Below are 18,230 nucleotides of genomic sequence, written 5' to 3' on the forward strand. Positions count from 1 at the left end.
CCAGAGCAGAAGACAGAAAAATCAGATATGCATTTTATACATAGCTAGAATGTAAATTATAACTCACACTGTAATAAATAACTCCAGGGGTTAGCCTTCCTGTTTAGAACAGGGTTTCTCAAACTTTATCTGTTAGTGATTGTTGCAATCAATTCACTTTTCAAGAGCCAATTCCTGCCATTTCTGCATTTTCCACTGAACACCTTTCTGTTTGGTACCGGACCCCCTGATAAGAGTTGTTCGGTCCCTGTACAACCGGTGTAAGAGCTTGGTCTGCATTGCCGGCAGTAAGTCGAGTCCGTTTCCAGTGAGAGTTGGACTCCGCCAGGGCTGCCCTTTGTCACCAATTCTGTTCATAACTTTTATGGACAGAATTTCTAGGCACAGCCAGGGTGTTAAAAGGGTCCGGTTTGGTGGACTCAGGATTGGGTCACTGCTTTTTGCAGATGATTTTGTCCGGTTTGCTTCATCAGGCCGTGATCTTCAGCTCTCTCTGGAACGGTTTGCAGCTGAGTGTGAAGCGGCTGGGATGGGAATCAGCACCTCCAAATCCAAGACCATGGTCATCAGCCGGAAAAGGGTGGAGTGCCCTCTCAGGGTTGGGGGAGAGATCCTGCCCCAAGTGGAGGAGTTCAAGTATCTCGGTGTCTTGTTCATGAGTGAGGGAAGAATGGATCGTGAGATCGACAGGCGGATCGGTGCGGCATCTGCAGTGATGAGGGCTCTGCATCGGTCTGTCGTGATGTAAAAGGAGCTGAGCCGTATGGCAGAGCTCTCAATTTACCAGTCGATCTACGTTCCTACCCTCACCTATGTTCATGAGCTATGGGTAGTGACCGAAAGAACGAGATCGCGAATACAAGTGGCTGAAATGAGTTTCCTCCGCAGGGTGTCTGGACTTTCCCTTAAAGATAGGGTGAGAAGTTCAGTCCTCCACATCGAGAGGAGTCAGATGAGGTGGCTGAAGCATCTGATAAGGATGCCTCCTGGACGCCTCCCTGGTGAGGTGTTCTGGGCACGTCCAACCAGGAGGAGGCCCCAGGGAAGACCCAGGACACGCTGGAGGGACTATGTTTCCCAGCTGGCCTGGGAACGCCTTGGGATTCTCCCAGAAGAACTGGAAGAAGTGGCCGGGGAGAGGGAAGTCTAAGCCTCTCTGCTTAAGCTGCTGCCCCCACGACCCGACCCCGAATAAGCGGAAGAGGATGGATAGATGGATGGACCTTTCTGTTTTGTCGCTTCTGCATGTCTATAAAAATCTATAAAGTGTATAAAATCTAAAAAGTCTATAAAATTCTGTTTAATATTTCTTTTACCACCATTGTCTGGCGACTCATTCACTTTGGTTCCTGCCTTGGTACTGACGCAGTTAGGATCGGTTCCACACCCACTATTGACACAGAATTGGATAAGGCACACTTGAGAATGTGACTCCTTTTTTTTACATTTCTAATGAATGTAGTTTGTGTGTTTTATTCATCGGAATGAATTCCTATTTGTGAGTTCCATGTTTTCTCTCTTATTTCTTTCACAATGTCTATTATTAACTCAGCCTCTTGATGATGAGCACACGGGTGTGAATGAGAATCTTTGAGAATTAACAACTCCTGTTTAGGACACATTGTCATTTGCACCAGAGCCTTCTGTTACTTAATTGTCATTTCTAAAGGAAACTATTTAGAAGCAATTAAAGAAACACACTGGTAACAACAATGTTGTTTCTCAAAATGAAAAGAAAACGAATAAGGAGCATTAAGTGTAGCCCTCTGTGCAAAAGCTGTGACACCATATTACAGCATATAATTTGAGGTTGCTGGTGGGTGGAGAGGTGCTCTAAGTTCCCCAAAAAAAAATAGAAAAGATTTTGGTAAAGGGAAGTGGATGATATAAGTTGTAATGTATAAACTGTAGTGCATCAATTTCCTAGGCAGTCCAGCTTGCCATAACTATTAAAATGTCCCTGGTTGGTGCCTTTAGCCCCTAATCAAAACACCTTTTTATTTCTCCAATTCCTAGTTCTTCTTTTTGTTCAAGTCACCGTTTTCACTATGCTCTAATGAGCTGATATTTTCTTTCCAACAATTTCAAAATGTCTCATGGAAACATTTGAAACATCTCGGTAGTTGTGTGCTAAAATATCTAATGTCCATGATGTACTCACCAGAACTGAATGTGGGTGATTTCCATCAGATCTGTGGTCAGGTATAGTCTATTTCAAGAGGGACGGATGAAATGTTAGTAATGTGATGAACTACAATCTAATATTTTAAAGGTGACAAGCAAAATGTTAATAATAAGGCCAGCATGTTTTGCTGTAATCGTTGCCCCATCAAAAGGTTAATGCAAACAAAAAGGGTCCAAGTCAGAACCTTATTATCCACATGGTGCACATCAAGCTGGGATATCAGATGTTGATTCACTGAAACCTTATTCAGTGGTTTTAAACACCTAATGCCAATTTATTGGTGTCCATCATGAGGGTACTAATTTGTGGGTATCTTATAGTATCTGCACCCCTACATGCCCCACCCCAGCTCCCAGCACCTTTAAGAAATTCTCAACTGAAAAGCAATTCTCAAAATACAATTAATATACATGCCTGTGCTTAATCAGTGCTTGCTTTCATTTTCTTAAGTTTGGTTAAAGTTATTAAGAAATATTTTTAATCACTAAGCATTTTATACTGTTATGCGGTAAATATTTCAATACAGTTAATCTTCATGACGATAATCATTTGTGTAGCTCTGCCCTTCTGTATTTTCACTGAATAATAATTGTAAGTCAATGACTCAAAAATAGTTATAGATTGTAGGTTAACATGTCTTTCTCTTCCAGACCTTTCTCTAAAAGACTGTACATAATGTGTGATGTGACCTTCAAATGTCATAAATGTGTTGTGCAATAAACTGTCAATATTTGTGGTTATAAGGTACTAGTTGACTTTTACAATAATTGGAACAGCCATATTAAAAGCCTGGATCAGTCAGCTGATTAAAGACAGAGACACAGGCCAATGTTCACCGGGGACTTTTTTCCTGCCAGCTACTAAATGAAAAGATATTGCGAAGTGTTTTTGGTTGCTGTGTCCAAACACACAAAGTCTGGTCGCACAAGCTGCAAGATATGCATATAAATATACTGTTTCTGCAACAACTGAAAGGAGGCACTCATGTTTTCAGGACTGTTATCCAGTTTTGTGGCCATTTTATTTTGAACCTATCTTTTGAACATGTGTTGATGCCAGGAACTTCTTGTCATTAGGGGATTATAAGCAAAGAAAATGGAACAGATAAAAGCATGCTAACAGATTCTTATTAGGAGCGCTTCATAACAATACAATAGCTTGGAATGTTTTGTTTACTGCAACATTATGCCAACATGTACTGTAAGTACAATAAGGCAACTTGGTGCCATATTTAATTTTTTTAGCCACATACCCCTTTTACATATAGTAAAATATATATCTCTGTTATAATGCATTTTTTCCTTCCCTAGTATCACATTTTGTATGGCATAGAGCGAACGACATGGACTACTGCCAATAGCAGTACATCTCTCCAGTGGAAATGGGTTAATGGCTATATTTCCACTTATAACAGGCTGCAATCCTTTTATTGCATAATGAGACACATTTAGGATGCTCTGCTCAACTCGGGTGTTTGGCAAGCACCAGGTTCTACCTCCTAAGCAAAAAAAATATGGGCAAGTTGTACAATGTGAGTAAAGCAGGGCAGGGAGCCTTCATCTTAAGAGTCTGATGGTTCCATACTACTAGATAGAGGAAAGTTTCTAGCCTCCTATCAGGCAGCCATATTTGTGACAACAAATTTGTAGTTCCTGTCTTGCACCTAATACTGTCAGCAAGAAGACTCCTGATACACTGAAAATGGATTACACAGCTGTTTGAATATTTCGCTTTAAAGCAAAATACAAAATAATGCAAAGAGAAATGTTATAAATTGATTTAGCAATGCCATCTCATAGCCTTTTGGTTTGTGATCCTGGAGTTAGTGTTATATATATATATTGGAAACTTTTATGGGTTTATATAAACCCACTTCCATTTTCCTGTTATCCAGTGGAGATGCCTAGACATGAACATTCAGTGATGGTGTTAATGTCTGTAGATGTATTAGGGTTGACCTAAGCGCCTGTCATATTATTTTCACTGTGTTCCTGAAGTCAGTTTCAGTCATAACTGTTACCCCATCCTGTCTAAAGATCAGACTAACTAAATCCCTGTTTGCTTTTGATCTGAATAGAATTTGGAACAAAAGGGTGGTGTTCCCCATTAATTGAAATGTTTCAAGTGATTTTAAGCGTTTCCATTTAATTAAAATGGTTTTAGCATTTACACTTAATATACCCCACATGGTTTAGGCAGCATTTTAAGTTTTCAACGGAAAAATTTGAGGCTAAGGTGAGCAAAAACGTCAGCTTAAGAGTCTGTTATTCACCATATCAACATTTTATTCAGGTTTACTAATGTTGGCAAGGTGCTATATAGTAAATAGTCACTCATTTAGCAGTAAAAAGGCATATATGTCTTTTTATCTAAATAGAAACTTAAGTATTCACTTACCAGTTATATTCATCTGGTCAGACTGCATCTTTTCGGCCACACATCATCTAAAAGAGTAGTGTTGTAAGAATTTATAAACATAGGAATATATTTAGCTGTTGAAATGAATTATTGCTCTTTTATGAGGCTCCTCACTTTATTACTTCATCATCCAGACACATATCCAATTTAAGAACAGTTCATTCAGACATAAGACCCTGGTAGTGGCTTTGTAGTTTTGCCATAAGAAATATTTCATTTCAAAGTCAGACTACAGCAAACAGGCCCCTCTGCTGACATTGCTGTTTCTTTTCTTGTATTGTTCATTTCAATACAATCCACCATATGCTACCAGAAGATGATAATAGCAAGGATAAAAGAATTGTTCGGGGGGGGGGGGGGGAAGGAGGGGGCTAAAAAGCTTATGAATTGTCAGCATTCTGTCAGGTTGAAATGGCAAAAAATAGGTGTACTATTGATGTGCTTGACTTTGTGTAGCGTTAGCACATTTCGTGGAAACAGATTCTGACAAGTGCTGAAGTGACATAAGAACCCTGTGTGTTATAGATGCCGGGGAAGACATGGGCAAGCAAACTGGAGTCCAGCAGCCTTCTCTTGTCAGAGACAGAGGCCTGGGATCAGCCATGAAGGACTGTCCCTATTGCGGAAAAACCTTCCGAACATCACATCACCTGAAGGTCCATCTGAGGATACACACAGGTGAGTTTAGCAGGTGTGCCATAGTTCAGCAGACTACCTTTGAGAAATGTTCATTAAAATAAAGTGTAGCTGTAGACTTTCTTCCTCTTTTTTTTTTTAATTTACCATCTAAACATAAATGGATCTCACAAATTCTGCACATTTCTTTGAGGGGCAGTATGTGGGTGCATTCAAGTACAATAATCTTGTAAAAATTAACTCTAGTAAATATCACGTAATTTTCATAAAAATAGGCAGGCAGTGATGGTTCACTTCTTCAGTAACTAGTTTTTGATTTAATGTAGTATGAACATTCTCCCCACTTCTAAGTGTGTTTTACATACTACTCAGATTTCCTGATACATCGTTAAAACATGTAGCTTTATTAAAATGGTAACAATGACATGAGTGACCATGTGTGTAATGGTTTTCAGTTGGCTGTTATCCTGTTCAAGGATCATTCCTTCCTTGTAATTAAAGATTTGCTTACCTGCAATTCTTTGATGGACTAATGTATTCAAAAAATGTCATGAATTAATCCAATAATATAAAAAGCTGTGATTTACTGGTGACACATCCAAGGCTGGTTCCTGCTTTCCAGTCAGTGCTGCTGAGATAGGTTCCTACCCCCACACTGCCACCCTTTATTGGAATAAGCCACTTTAAGCATGTTATATTATACATAATGGATTAATTAGGCATATTTTATTTGTAAAAATATTTTCTGGCCATTATGTATTGTCATCATTTAGATTATGAAGTGTGCTGTCTTGGTTATTTGTAAATCTGCCTGTCTTTCCTATCATTCCCTTAGTACAGTATAACAGTCATGTAAATCCAAAAATCAGAATGGTTAACTCTTTCTTGTTTTCATTTGTGAAAGCTAACAGATCTAAAGCCACTACCGACAACTGGGAGTTTAAAACTATAAATAAAAAAGTGAAAATGAGCACTTATTTTGTGGAAAAACTATAGTGCAAAAGATTGTAGTTGCCCAACATTTACAACAGATAACACATATCTTACGCTGGGTTTTAGTTTATTATTATTTAGGTTGGAATGAATTTTGACATTTTTCAAACTTCAAGTAGCTTTTCCACAGTCCCACTGTAAACGTGTGCTTCCATATAAAAGTTTTATCTTTTGTCTCCATCAACACTTTTCTCCAGCTTTCTTTTTTTAGTATTGATCTTTTGCATTCTTTTACTTTGAAAGTACTTTCAATTTAGTATTTTATTTTAAACATTTTTAATGGAATCCTTTATTAAAAATCCAATAATCAAGCATCCTACCTGTCCTCTAGGTGTTATTGAAAGAATTAAATCCAAAAAATCATAGAATTTCAAGTATAATCAAAGGGGTGTTGGGGTAGGACCCTAGGTTAAATGTATACACATCCATCCATCTGTTTTTAAGCCTGACAAATCCAGTTCAGGGACTTGGGATTACATTTATACCTATATCTGTTTTGAAATGCGAAATACGCTTTTAAAAATGGTGATTACTAAAACTTGTAAGGCTTTAAATCCAAGGGGTACCCAAGCATTGCTTACTAAATAAGCATTGGTGAAACAAAATCTTAGATTAATGGTTTCCTAAAATTTTGTTGAAAGGAATTAACTGAATTTAAATTTCTGTTAAAGTTAAAGAGCTAATGTTACAGTATTAATTTCCTCCTGAACACTGAGTGGGAAAATATCCATTAGTGAAATTAACTACAGTTTCTAGGTAGCTAACAATGTGCAGTATACAGTAGGGCACAGCTAATGAACACTGCAGTGGGTGATATTTCATTATACAAATTAATGCTCACATTTTAATGGGAAAGTCACATAATGAATCTAGGCTTCAGTGACAGCAATTAGAGACACAGATTGTCCCCTTCTGGACAAGGCTGTGTTTAGCAATAAGCAGCTGTGTTAAAAAAGTCTTCAGGTTTTTACAGCATACATATATACTTTGTGAAAATTAGTCTGCAATTTATATTAGTGTATTAAATAGAAACTTGCTTAGAAATCAGACATATTTATGTCTTCCATTATTATAATACAAGTTTGGTAAACTGAAAGGAACAGCAGCACAGCACAAGGAAGGAAGACATTTCAGTTATTATAGTATGGTAAAGTCAGAGGCAGTAATATTACAACATAAGTAATATTTCTTTTGTCTTAATTTCAGTTGATTATAATGTTTTTTATACTGGTTAGAATGTCTCTTAAAGCAACAATAGACCTATAATGACTTTAAAATTCACTGACATGGAATTTTTTCTCCTGATTTAAAAAGCAACTGCTTTATATTGTAGGTAGTGAGTTCCTGAGGAAGCATAATAATTAATACGGCAGAAATCAATAAAATAAATCAAAAGTTGTTTCCAAAAGTCCAAAGGTAACACAATAACATCCCTGTATCCTGGTCAGGATTATGACACAACACAGCTGATCCCAGCAACCAAATGTTTTGTATGGGTCAATCCAGTCCAACCAGGCACATTCAACTTTAGAACTCAACTCAAATTTAGAAACACTGAATAATCTTAAAGGGTCTGCTTGAGTAGAAAAGAGAACCCAAAGACCTGAGAAAAAATGTATATGAGCGTGGTGGGACATAGTCATTCCTCTACCTTCATCTGAGAATCAGTCTGTGGCTCAGGCCCTTTGACCCAGAAAAGCTACTTGCCTCTTTTTAAAGAATGGTTAAGGCTATTATATATTACCAGCTGTAAAAAGCAAGGGGTCCTAGAAACTATTGAAATTGTCAGAAACAAAATTGAAATGTAGATGTGTCAGGTAATCGAAAGGAACTACTCTGGGCATCTCTCTCCTAGGAGGATTAGTTTTGACGACATGCTCACCTTGCTTGTGTATTAGCAGAAAAGGAAAAGTAAAAGGGATACCGTTTTGCCGATGTGCTCGCCTCACTTCTGTATTAGCTGCTAAGCGAGTGACTATTTCTTCAGAGGTTTCGTTTTGCCGACGTACTGGCCTCGCTTGTGTATCCTCGGAGTTGGAGCCCTTACCTCAACTCAATGGACAGACACACACACTTCCACGCGTAGACGATTATATATAAAATATTATACATATTATTATATTATTATACGTATTATGTGACTTTACCATCGATTTTCAGTCATAGCTTTCATTTACATAACCTTAGCGAGTTAGAGAAACTCAGCAGCATGCTCCTCTGAAGTCAGTCGCATAATGTAGCATACTCAGAGTCTCATTCCAACTAGTCTGTGATTCACTCCCACAAAATCAAACTGATTTTGTCTTTAGTCGTAGGGGCGGCCTCTGTGTGCAAGACAGCTGGCAACTAATGAATGCTTATCTAGAAGTACAAAGCACATAATACAGCAATGAAAAATAAGCAACACGGGTGTTTCAGATCTCACAAACTGAAGTGAAGCTTATCTGCCTGATATCTCGTGTTTTATGTGTAATGACCAAATGGAAAAAAGAAAGAAAGGGTAGAGATGGCAGCTAAACTCACTGTACCTACAGTATTAACTCTTCCTATAGCATCAGCTCCATTAGGCACCACACTATTGGCAGTCAGAAAATGACTATGCTTAAAGTTTGGCACTAAATGTGAACATGGGCAGCCATTTTCAGTCATTTAAATTAACATGGTCCAGCGATAAGGTCAACAAATGCAGTCAACAAATCTGACATACCCCAAGACTAGAAGTTACATAATGTGACATCAGCTCTGCACATTTTACAAATAGTAGTTAATGAAAAACAATAAATTGTTAGGTAAGTGCGATCATTTAAAGATTTTGGACTACACAGAATTTTTTATCATTTCTTTAAATCTTTGTTATTTTGGACATATTACTAAATCTTACCAATAGCTTATTTATCTTTGTATAGATTTTTTGTTTTTTTGTGGACACCACCAGTCTTGGTGTTTTTCATGACAATAGCCATAGTGTGATCAGTAATTGCCATCAAGTGACTATCGGCTAAATCAAGTGATGTCATTAGTTGGTTAGTATTTAAGATGGAGGTGTGCTAGTTTTGGTCTTCCAGATTGTGCGGATAAAGTCAGAAAACTTAGCTTAGGGAGTCAAAACTTTGCATGTGTGGACTTCGGTATTTTAGTTATAACAATTTACTGGCTAATGATTAATTTCCTCTCATGTTAAAGTCCTTTTCTTTTTTTTTCTGCTTTCGTCTCCATTTTGGCAGAACAGTAATAAACTGGCTCCCCTTCTGAGACTGGGCTCTTGAACTTTGCCCTTTAATCCCAGAAACAGATTTGCCTGCCATTGGTCCTGAAATTAATTAAGAGGATAATGAATAAAAAATGTTTTTACCACAAACAGAATGTTGTATAGTATAAATGTTCTAAAATCAACTTTAATATTCTCTTCTTACCATTTCATGGGTTTTTGGTATGAATTGTACATTTACTGATAAACATAATTAATGATAAAAATTTACTGTTTAAAAACCATATCTGCATCTTCTGAACATTTGCTTTTTAGCCCACTATCTCACTGTGTTAAAAAATGTTCTGCTGTCTCAAAATGCAGTTTGTTGTGTATCTTTTGTAAGAACACAAACTGAGCAATTACTAAACCAACAAGAAAAATGGCAACAAAACTATGTAACACTAAAATTGCATTGTTTGACTCCTTGTCTGTGAAAGTAATGGTTTCTAAAGTTGGTTCCAGCCGTAATGACCGTTAACCATGCATAAACCATCAATTAATGTAATAATCAATAAATATGATGAAGAATTGAGAATTTAGCTTAATGTGGCAAAAATTGAGAGTCTACTGTTACACCAGATATACAGTATTCAATAAACTACACCTTTGAACTTTTTTCCTGTAGTTCTGTAAGTCGTACTATCCCTGTAGTTGATTGATTGATAGGTGAAGTTAAAATAAAATAAAAGGTGGTTGAACATTAGCAACTAAGGCTTTCTCAATGTCTCCTTTCCACATCCCAGTGGTGTATGTGTCAGTTTTACTGTCAACTATACATAGTCCCTGTGTGAACAAGTGTAGGTTTGTGATGGACTCCATTGATGGAGTGGCACCTTGTCCACGGCTGGTTCTGCCTTTTGACAATCTGTGCAAAGGAGATAAAAGGAAAATTTAATTAAAAACTGCTAAAAAATGCTCTGTTTGAAAAGCCCTATGACATTGCAGTCTTGAGAGGTGAAAAAGATGTTTTAATAATCTTAGATGTGATAGGCAAGTAAAACCAAGCATTTGCAGGTTTGTTTAACCAATCACAAAGAAAGTAATGTTTTACAAATTTAGTTTAATTGATTTAAGATGTAAACCCCAGGAGTGAAAATGTAAGAAAGAAGTGACTTATAAAGCTAAGTGTTATGGGATATATAGAAGGAGCATTTGTGAATGTGAATACAAAGCAATTATATCACAGATGACATAAGCTGGCAACAGTGACATTTATGCTTAAGGTATTTAACTCCTTAAAATTAAAGTGGAGAACATTTGAGAAGTATTTAAATAACAATGAAAAAAGCAAAAAATAGTCTCAGTGTCACTGTTAGTGCATGTGAGAACAAGTAAGAGAAACTGTTGATGATAAAAACCTGGTAATAACATGCCACATGGGCACCAGTCTTGCTACATTTAAACTAGGTCTATGCTTCAGAAGAAACACTTTACTAGGGTGAGGTTTGGTTCAATTTTGGCTGCTTGAATTAGGAGCTCAAGAAGAATAATTCATATATGAGCCCATCAATTATTTTAACCCACTTTTTTCTGTATATGGTTATGGGAAAGTAGAGCCTCCCATGAAATCTTTGGATGTAAGGCAAGCACCAACTGTGGAATGGCAGATCACTCAAATACACACATATGCTGAACAAGGAAAGGCTTAGGGTCCCCAGTAGTGAAGAGTGAACCTCACTGAATTTGCTTTGCCTCATGTCCAGCAAAATAATTTAAATATTTGGGAGCTGAAGTCATTGGGGAAGGAGAAACTGAATTTGTGGATCATGATGATGCAATGTTTTTTTAATTGTCCCTAACAGATAGTTAATTGCTGCTGCAACAAAATGCACAACATGTATGTGGATTCTTCAGTCCTTCTTGTTTGCATCACCTGCAAAGCACTCTTGAGTTGCACAAGTCACATGCAAGTCCATACAAAGAGACATTGCCGTTAAGACACAGATACTCCAACACATTACCAGTTTTCTTCTGTGTGCGAGTTTGTGTTTAAATGTATTCACAAATTTTTTCCTAATATTTAGCCCACTACTAGGATAAGCGTTATATACCGGGTTTGGGTATCCCATCCAACACTGGCTGCTACAGTTCTGTGATGTCAAGCTGGCCTTAAAAAGACATCATGGGGCACTTGGAAAAAAAAAGTTAATCTAAGCCAGACTTACACAGAATTTCCAGGAAAATATTAGGCAAGCAAGGTCACCAGAAAACACAGTATGTTTGCTCTGAATAAATGTTTGGCGAATTTCACCAGTCGGCATTAGTCATCAGTCACTGACCTAGGAAACCAGAGTACCATTAATTTAGCATACATGAACTGAAAATTATCCTGCAAAGTCTTACACAACAATACCATCAATGTGGGACTAACTGAGACAACTTTCAAAACCAGAGTGCTAGAGAGTGTTTTCACAAATAACAGTAGGGAACAACGTTTATTATAAAACTTCATGGTGGGATGAGAGTCAAGGTAACGAATTTCTGTTGGCTCAGAAGAATATTAACTCCCACAAACAATACCCATCCAATCTGTACAAATCAATGTTAAGAAAGACAATCCCCACTGGGTCAGTAATAAGATGCTGCATTATCTCTTTCACTCTTTTATGCAGGTCTGTAATGTGCTGTAACTTGCCCACAAACTTTTTTCACATCTCTGTCTCAGCTCTACACTTAATTTTTAATGTTTCTGACTTATTGCCACATTTGGTTCTCTTTCCTCGTAGATCATTCCATTCAGTGGTCCAGTAAGTGTGGCAGCTCTTCTCTAAATTTTCTGTAATGTTTATTTGTCAGTCTTATAATCTGGAAAAAGAAACTGCATTAACAACTCACAATTTGCACCCACAAGTACATTGCCCAGTTTAATCGTAACCTTTCTAGACTTTTACTATCCACATCATTCCTCACCAGTGACCCTGAGTATCCCATTATGCTTCCTGTGCACATAGTGAAATACATAGGCTGTTGTTGTCTCCTAGTAAAACTAGTTAGAATAGAATTCACTACGATAACAAACTGTGTAAAATTAAAATTAATTGTTAAGATTATCTGTTCATGTCATTATTTAATATAAGCAGCCTGAACGAGCTCTTTATAAGTACTGCTCTAGTTGTTTTACCTTTATGTAATCTGCTAATTAAGCTAAGTTATTTTTACAAATTCAATCACTTTTCACATGCTAAAAAGAAGTGGACCACACTTTTAATATCTCTTAATTCAGAAAATATTTCTCATCACTTTACTAACATCAGGTATATGTTCTTGTTTCGTAATTGGTAGCTTTTTTCCCATTAATGAAACATTCATCTTTTCCTGTGTTTAAACCTGTGCTGTCTGTTCCTTAGTACTTTGAGAGGTGATCTTCTACCTGGAGTTTTATAATCGCTTTCTTTATTCTCCTTCCATTAGAGCCTACATTACTGTATCAGCCTGTAATTTTGAGGATCAGCACAATCTCCTTCAATAAATAAGATTACTCAAGTTTGTAATGACTCCCAAAATAGGTGTTAAAATTTTATATTTGAAATCACTATACAACTTTGAAAGTCTAAAAGATTAATATAGTTATTGTAATGGCCTGGCAATTTACACAATTCTCTGTTTCATCTCTTAAACATGTTAAAATGTAAAATACACATAAAATACAAACAAATTTGCCTGATAATCTGTTAGAATTCAAGAAAGATCCTCACTGTCAAGATTTATCAGGATTTAAGAGAATTTGATATTTCTATTCCATTCAATAGATAGATAGATAGATAGATAGATAGATAGATAGATAGATAGATAGATAGATAGATAGATAGATAGATAGATAGATAGATAGATAGAAAACAATATGTTCCTTTCAGCGGTGCATTTCACTGAAGTAGTTTCCACCTCTGGAGAAAGCAATCAAAGTTATGTTTTGGTGTTATATTTTCTCTTGTATTAATAATCCAAAAATATAATGAATAAAATAATTTGCTTTAGTGACTTGAGATGATAAAAGTTTTTGTAATGCCATTATTTATGCAAATTCCCACAGTCTACTGAGCAACCTAAGAGTGGAAATGAAGTAGCAAGGGAATGCCTGCTTTGGAAAATGCAAAGAATCATGTGAGAAAATAAATCAGTAAGAAGGTAGTTTGTTTAAAGCTGTAATTGTGTAATTGAAATATGAGTTAGTGAGTCAATTAATTAATTGCATGATTAAGCAATATTCATGCACTCAGTTGCCTGCAATGATCTGCAGACTCCAGAGTTTCTTTTGTAAGAACCCTCACCACATTCCTCATCAACTGTACGTTAACAATGAATGTGACTACAAGTCGTCTTAGTCAAAAATGCAAAGTATGGTTAGAAAGATCTAAGGTAGTTTTTCTTTTATGTCTGACCATTATTAAATAGTTAAAATTTAGGAACAAAATAAATATAATGAAACTGATGCTCTCAATGACCAAAGCATGTAATTGCTTCTGAGGCTATGATGGCATGAAACATGAAGTGGGTCCTAAAGTTGAACTGGTCATTTAATGGTTCTGAGTAGCACTATAGTATGTTTCTACAATATAAATTGACCTAGGTTAAATAGCTAGGGGCAATTGTATATACTTTGCATGCTCTCCAAATAATAGCAAGACTAGAAACTTAGCAAGAATCATATTTAATGAAACCATACTAGAGGATGAGAATGGAATCACAACATTGATTTTTAGTAGCTACTATCTACTGTATATGAAAACTGTCATAGAAAATTACTTTTCACCTATATAGTACCATAAGCTGACTCACTTTTGTCCTCGTAGCTGCCTGTTTAATGCATAATGTTATTCATGTATTCCTGTGATAACCTCCACTCCTTCTTATTGATTGATACCTAAGATAGAACTTTTTTTTTTCAATTACTTAAACCCTTTGACATTTCACTGTCCCTATGAGGAGTCAATGGAGTATGTGATTGGATGGTGGCAGTGCTGTTCAGATTTGCTTAGAGCTTACAAGTAAAATATGTGTTTACTATGTATATTAATATTCTTTGTATTTATACAAACATATAGATAGATAGATAGATAGATAGATAGATAGATAGATAGATAGATAGATAGATAGATAGATAGATAGATAGATAGATAGATAGATAGATAGATAAATTCGTACCTAAGTACATAAATATGTACATATATACATACATATATACCCGTATACATACTATGAATGACTGGCTGGCTAGCCTATGGCAAGGATACCAGCACCATGACATGGGTTATGGTAGGTCAATGTTTTGGAGTAGACTTCCATGACAGAGAAGGCACTACTCTGATACCAAGGCAGGTGCTGTTTATACTACCCTCAATGGAAGAGCATTGGAAGGGACCAAGCACTTGTGTGAGAAAGAGGGAGAGTAGGTGAAAGCATACAATACTCATTCAGAATCCACTAGTAGACAAGATGCCTGGCTGGTTGACCATTGAGTGAGAGAATAAGACCAGAGTAAGAATGCCAGAAATGGCAACACAATCCTGGATGTTAAGGGAAACAAAGTGCCATAAGGAAACATGTTGGGCCATGCCATCCCTTTAACATAACAGGCAGCTGAAGAGCTGCCTAGGAGAAGCAGCATTTCAAGGGTGGCACAAAGTAGAGAGGTACATGGACAACAGAGACCACTGGGACTAATTCAGATGTAATATTCCTAGAATAAATGTAGGACCAACACTTGACGCAGAAAGTGATTGTGGTGTCTGACTGGAAGTGGCTTCAGGGTGAGTTTTAAAACAACCTCATGACCAGAAAATAACTGAGTCTGATGTTGGGAGGACAGCTGTTGGACGTCAGTCTGCTGTTGAGAGGAAAGGAGACCATAGCATGAAAATGACTCGGAGAGAGTGATGGAAAGAACTGAATTTTTTAGTGACTAATTAGAGAGGCCATCTCGCCAGATAGATGTCAGTTCTGAAGTTATTTAAGCGGGTCCATTATTATCTTCCTGTTGCCTCCTTGGTCTTTTTACAGTAAAAGAGTAAAGAACATACATACACATATAAATACTAAATGTGGATGGACATACTACTAAATCACTTTTTATTATTAATCATTTTTACTAATAGGTTTATATTCTTTTATGACATTCTGCTTTTTATTGAATGGTGGTACTTTTTAATTATTTTTCTATTTACTGTAGCTTTAGTCATTAGGAACAGCATAAGTTGCAACATTCCCTATAGAGGTAAATGTATGAAGGTAAATAAGTAAGCTATTGCGCTGATAGAAAACCCAACAATTTTTTTATTGTTCATCCTTATTTGACTTCATTAATTCAATGTAGTATTATTTTTTTAATGAATGCATTAGTATACTTTCAGTTTTAATGAGATATATTTAAATGAATATCAATAAAAAAAAACTTCATTCTTGCTTAGATAACCATGTCTGTAGGATTTAATATTATACAGCAGGTTATTTGTCTTGTGTACATGTAATTATTTAGTAGTCAATGTCTTATTATTACCATGAAAAGGTAATTTTTTTAATAATAAAACTTAAAGTATGCTTTTTTCTTAACAGTTATAAATGTACTATTCGAATGTTGCTTGTTTATATTTTTCTGTGTTCCATAATATTTTACAGCAAAAATAAAATAATTGTACTTGTTTATTAGAAAAAAATATGTAAAAGAGCAAAAAAATAAAACAGTAGCTAGTGGATTTTAACCTTTAACAGTAAATTGTGAGTAATGATGCAAAACAGGATACAGTAAACTCCCAGATGTCACAAATGGCCCCTGATGTAAGATAAAACAGATGTCTTACTGGACCCAAAAGCTTCATGCAGCAGAGGCACAGGGCTCGCTTGTGCGCCCCAGACGTTGATTCTTATTCAAGCTTCATTTAGACAGTGTGCGTATTTGAATTTATTGTGATTTTTTTTTTCCTGTTAACAATACTGCTGTAAGATTTGTAATTTGACCAGAAGCACAGGGGGATTTTTAAATTGTTCATCTGAAAAAAAAAAAATCTTTCTTGTTATAAAATATAAAAATGATCATTTACAATTGTTTTTATTAAATTAAGCCAAGCCCTTTTCAGCTAAGGGCTGTTCACTTATTGGGTTAAAATTCTGCTTTTGTTTGTTCAGAGAAAGCACATTCTTATTTAAAAAAAAAAAAAAAAGAAAGAAAGAGAAGACTCCAACTAACACTCCGATATTAAAATTTGATTGAATTTGTATTTGTAGACCTTTATTTAGGAACAATGGAGTAGGTCTGCAGATCTTTGAATCTTTCTGGAATGGTGCCCTCCAAATAATGATAAATTACTTGAGCAGTATGCCATTTGCTAATTATATCCATGATTTACTGCAGAGCAAGACTTAAATCATTCAATTCAGTCTTGCGTAACAATGCTAAATTTTTTTAGGCCTAAAAATGGTTTCCATGTGTACCATCTAAACAAATGTTACAGTTATATGTGAAGTATATTTGTGGTTATTAACATTATTCTTTTTATTGAAGATATTTTCCTTTTAAAAAGGTCTAATGAGACCAAAATATTTTACACTGTATTATTCTTTATTCACACTAGCCATAACAGTTGCCTAGTCTGAATAAGTTTTGTTTATAATTACAACTTCATTTTGCCATGAAAAGCACTTTACTGGTTAATCTAGTGGTCTCACAATGCATTACTGTACTGATATCATATCATTTATCCAAAGATGTTTTTATATGAGGCAATTATTGGTTTCGGATTTATTCTTTTCAAGTAAAGCATACGACAATGTGGCACAAGCATATTATGCTTCAAGCCTTCACCTGGATGTCAACAAAACACAGACTGAAATTAGATGCAATGTCAGTTATAAAATGAATATTTTTGCATGTCTCTTGCTGATTAAGTCTACAGTCTCAGCTGTCAGCTAGCAGTAGTGCCAATACATTTAGATCAAGTGATTTTTGCCATTTAATTGCTCCAGGTTTAAGTTGAAACGACGATAGACATAACATTTTTAAGAATTTTGCAGACTTAGTATTTGCTAAGTCTACCCAGTTTTGCAAATATAGCTATTCTGCACTTTCTATGAGGTCCCCTTCTTTTTAATCAAACTAAACCTGCTTGTCTGATCGGATTCCAGTGTTATCTTTTTTTCCACCTCACCAGATACTTTTAATGGTTGGGCTACATGGTGGCACAGTGTTTGGACTGCTCACACTGATCCAGAGAACTTGGCTCAAATTCCAGCCCAGTCATTGACGGTGTAAAGTTTGCAATTTGCTCCCCATGTCTGTGTAGGCTTTAATTTTGGCATGCTAGTTTCCAAAGCATATCCAGTTTATTTCCAAGTTCAAGTAAGTGAGAATGTGCACTGTGGGGTTCGTTACTTTCTTGGAGCAAGTTCTGCTGGAATAGGCTCCATCCTCTATAAACCTAAATGAGATTAAGAATTTTAGAAAAGAGGGTGGCGGTTTTTACAGGTTTATCACTTTCATTGCACTCTCTTTCAGCACAGTTTCAAGAGTAAAGTTGAATGTTTACAAGACCTTTGCTTCTCGTCCTTGGCAATTAGGAAAACCCATGGATGATTGTGTTTGTGGCCTATAAGAAACACATTTGAATTCTTACTGTATTTGTGCCTCCCTTCTCTAGTTATTGCTAGGTTAATACTTAGCAAAACAAAAAAGGGAAATGCAATTTAATTGATAAACTGTTTGGTTCTTCTGATCTTATGGGCATAAATATGTCTATTATTTATTAAAAGTAGACATCA

At 36.0% G+C, this 18,230-nt stretch overlaps 1 protein-coding gene across 5 annotated transcripts in view; it reads left to right on the forward strand.

The window, feature by feature from the left end:
• Positions 1 to 18,230, forward strand: part of znf536 (zinc finger protein 536) — a 470,433-nt gene that overhangs the window by 270,792 nt on the left and 181,411 nt on the right. For 4 of the 5 annotated variants that reach the window (XM_039763165.1, XM_039763161.1, XM_039763162.1 and 1 more), the window contains one exon: positions 5,129 to 5,281. The exons of the other annotated variant lie outside the window; for it this stretch is intronic. In XM_039763165.1, coding sequence (XP_039619099.1) covers positions 5,129 to 5,281 — 153 coding nt within the window. The remainder of the gene's footprint in view (positions 1 to 5,128; positions 5,282 to 18,230) is intronic. 5 annotated transcript variants of the gene reach the window in all.

Source organism: Polypterus senegalus, chromosome 9, assembly GCF_016835505.1.
Source record: "Polypterus senegalus isolate Bchr_013 chromosome 9, ASM1683550v1, whole genome shotgun sequence".
Taxonomy (NCBI): domain Eukaryota; kingdom Metazoa; phylum Chordata; class Cladistia; order Polypteriformes; family Polypteridae; genus Polypterus; species Polypterus senegalus.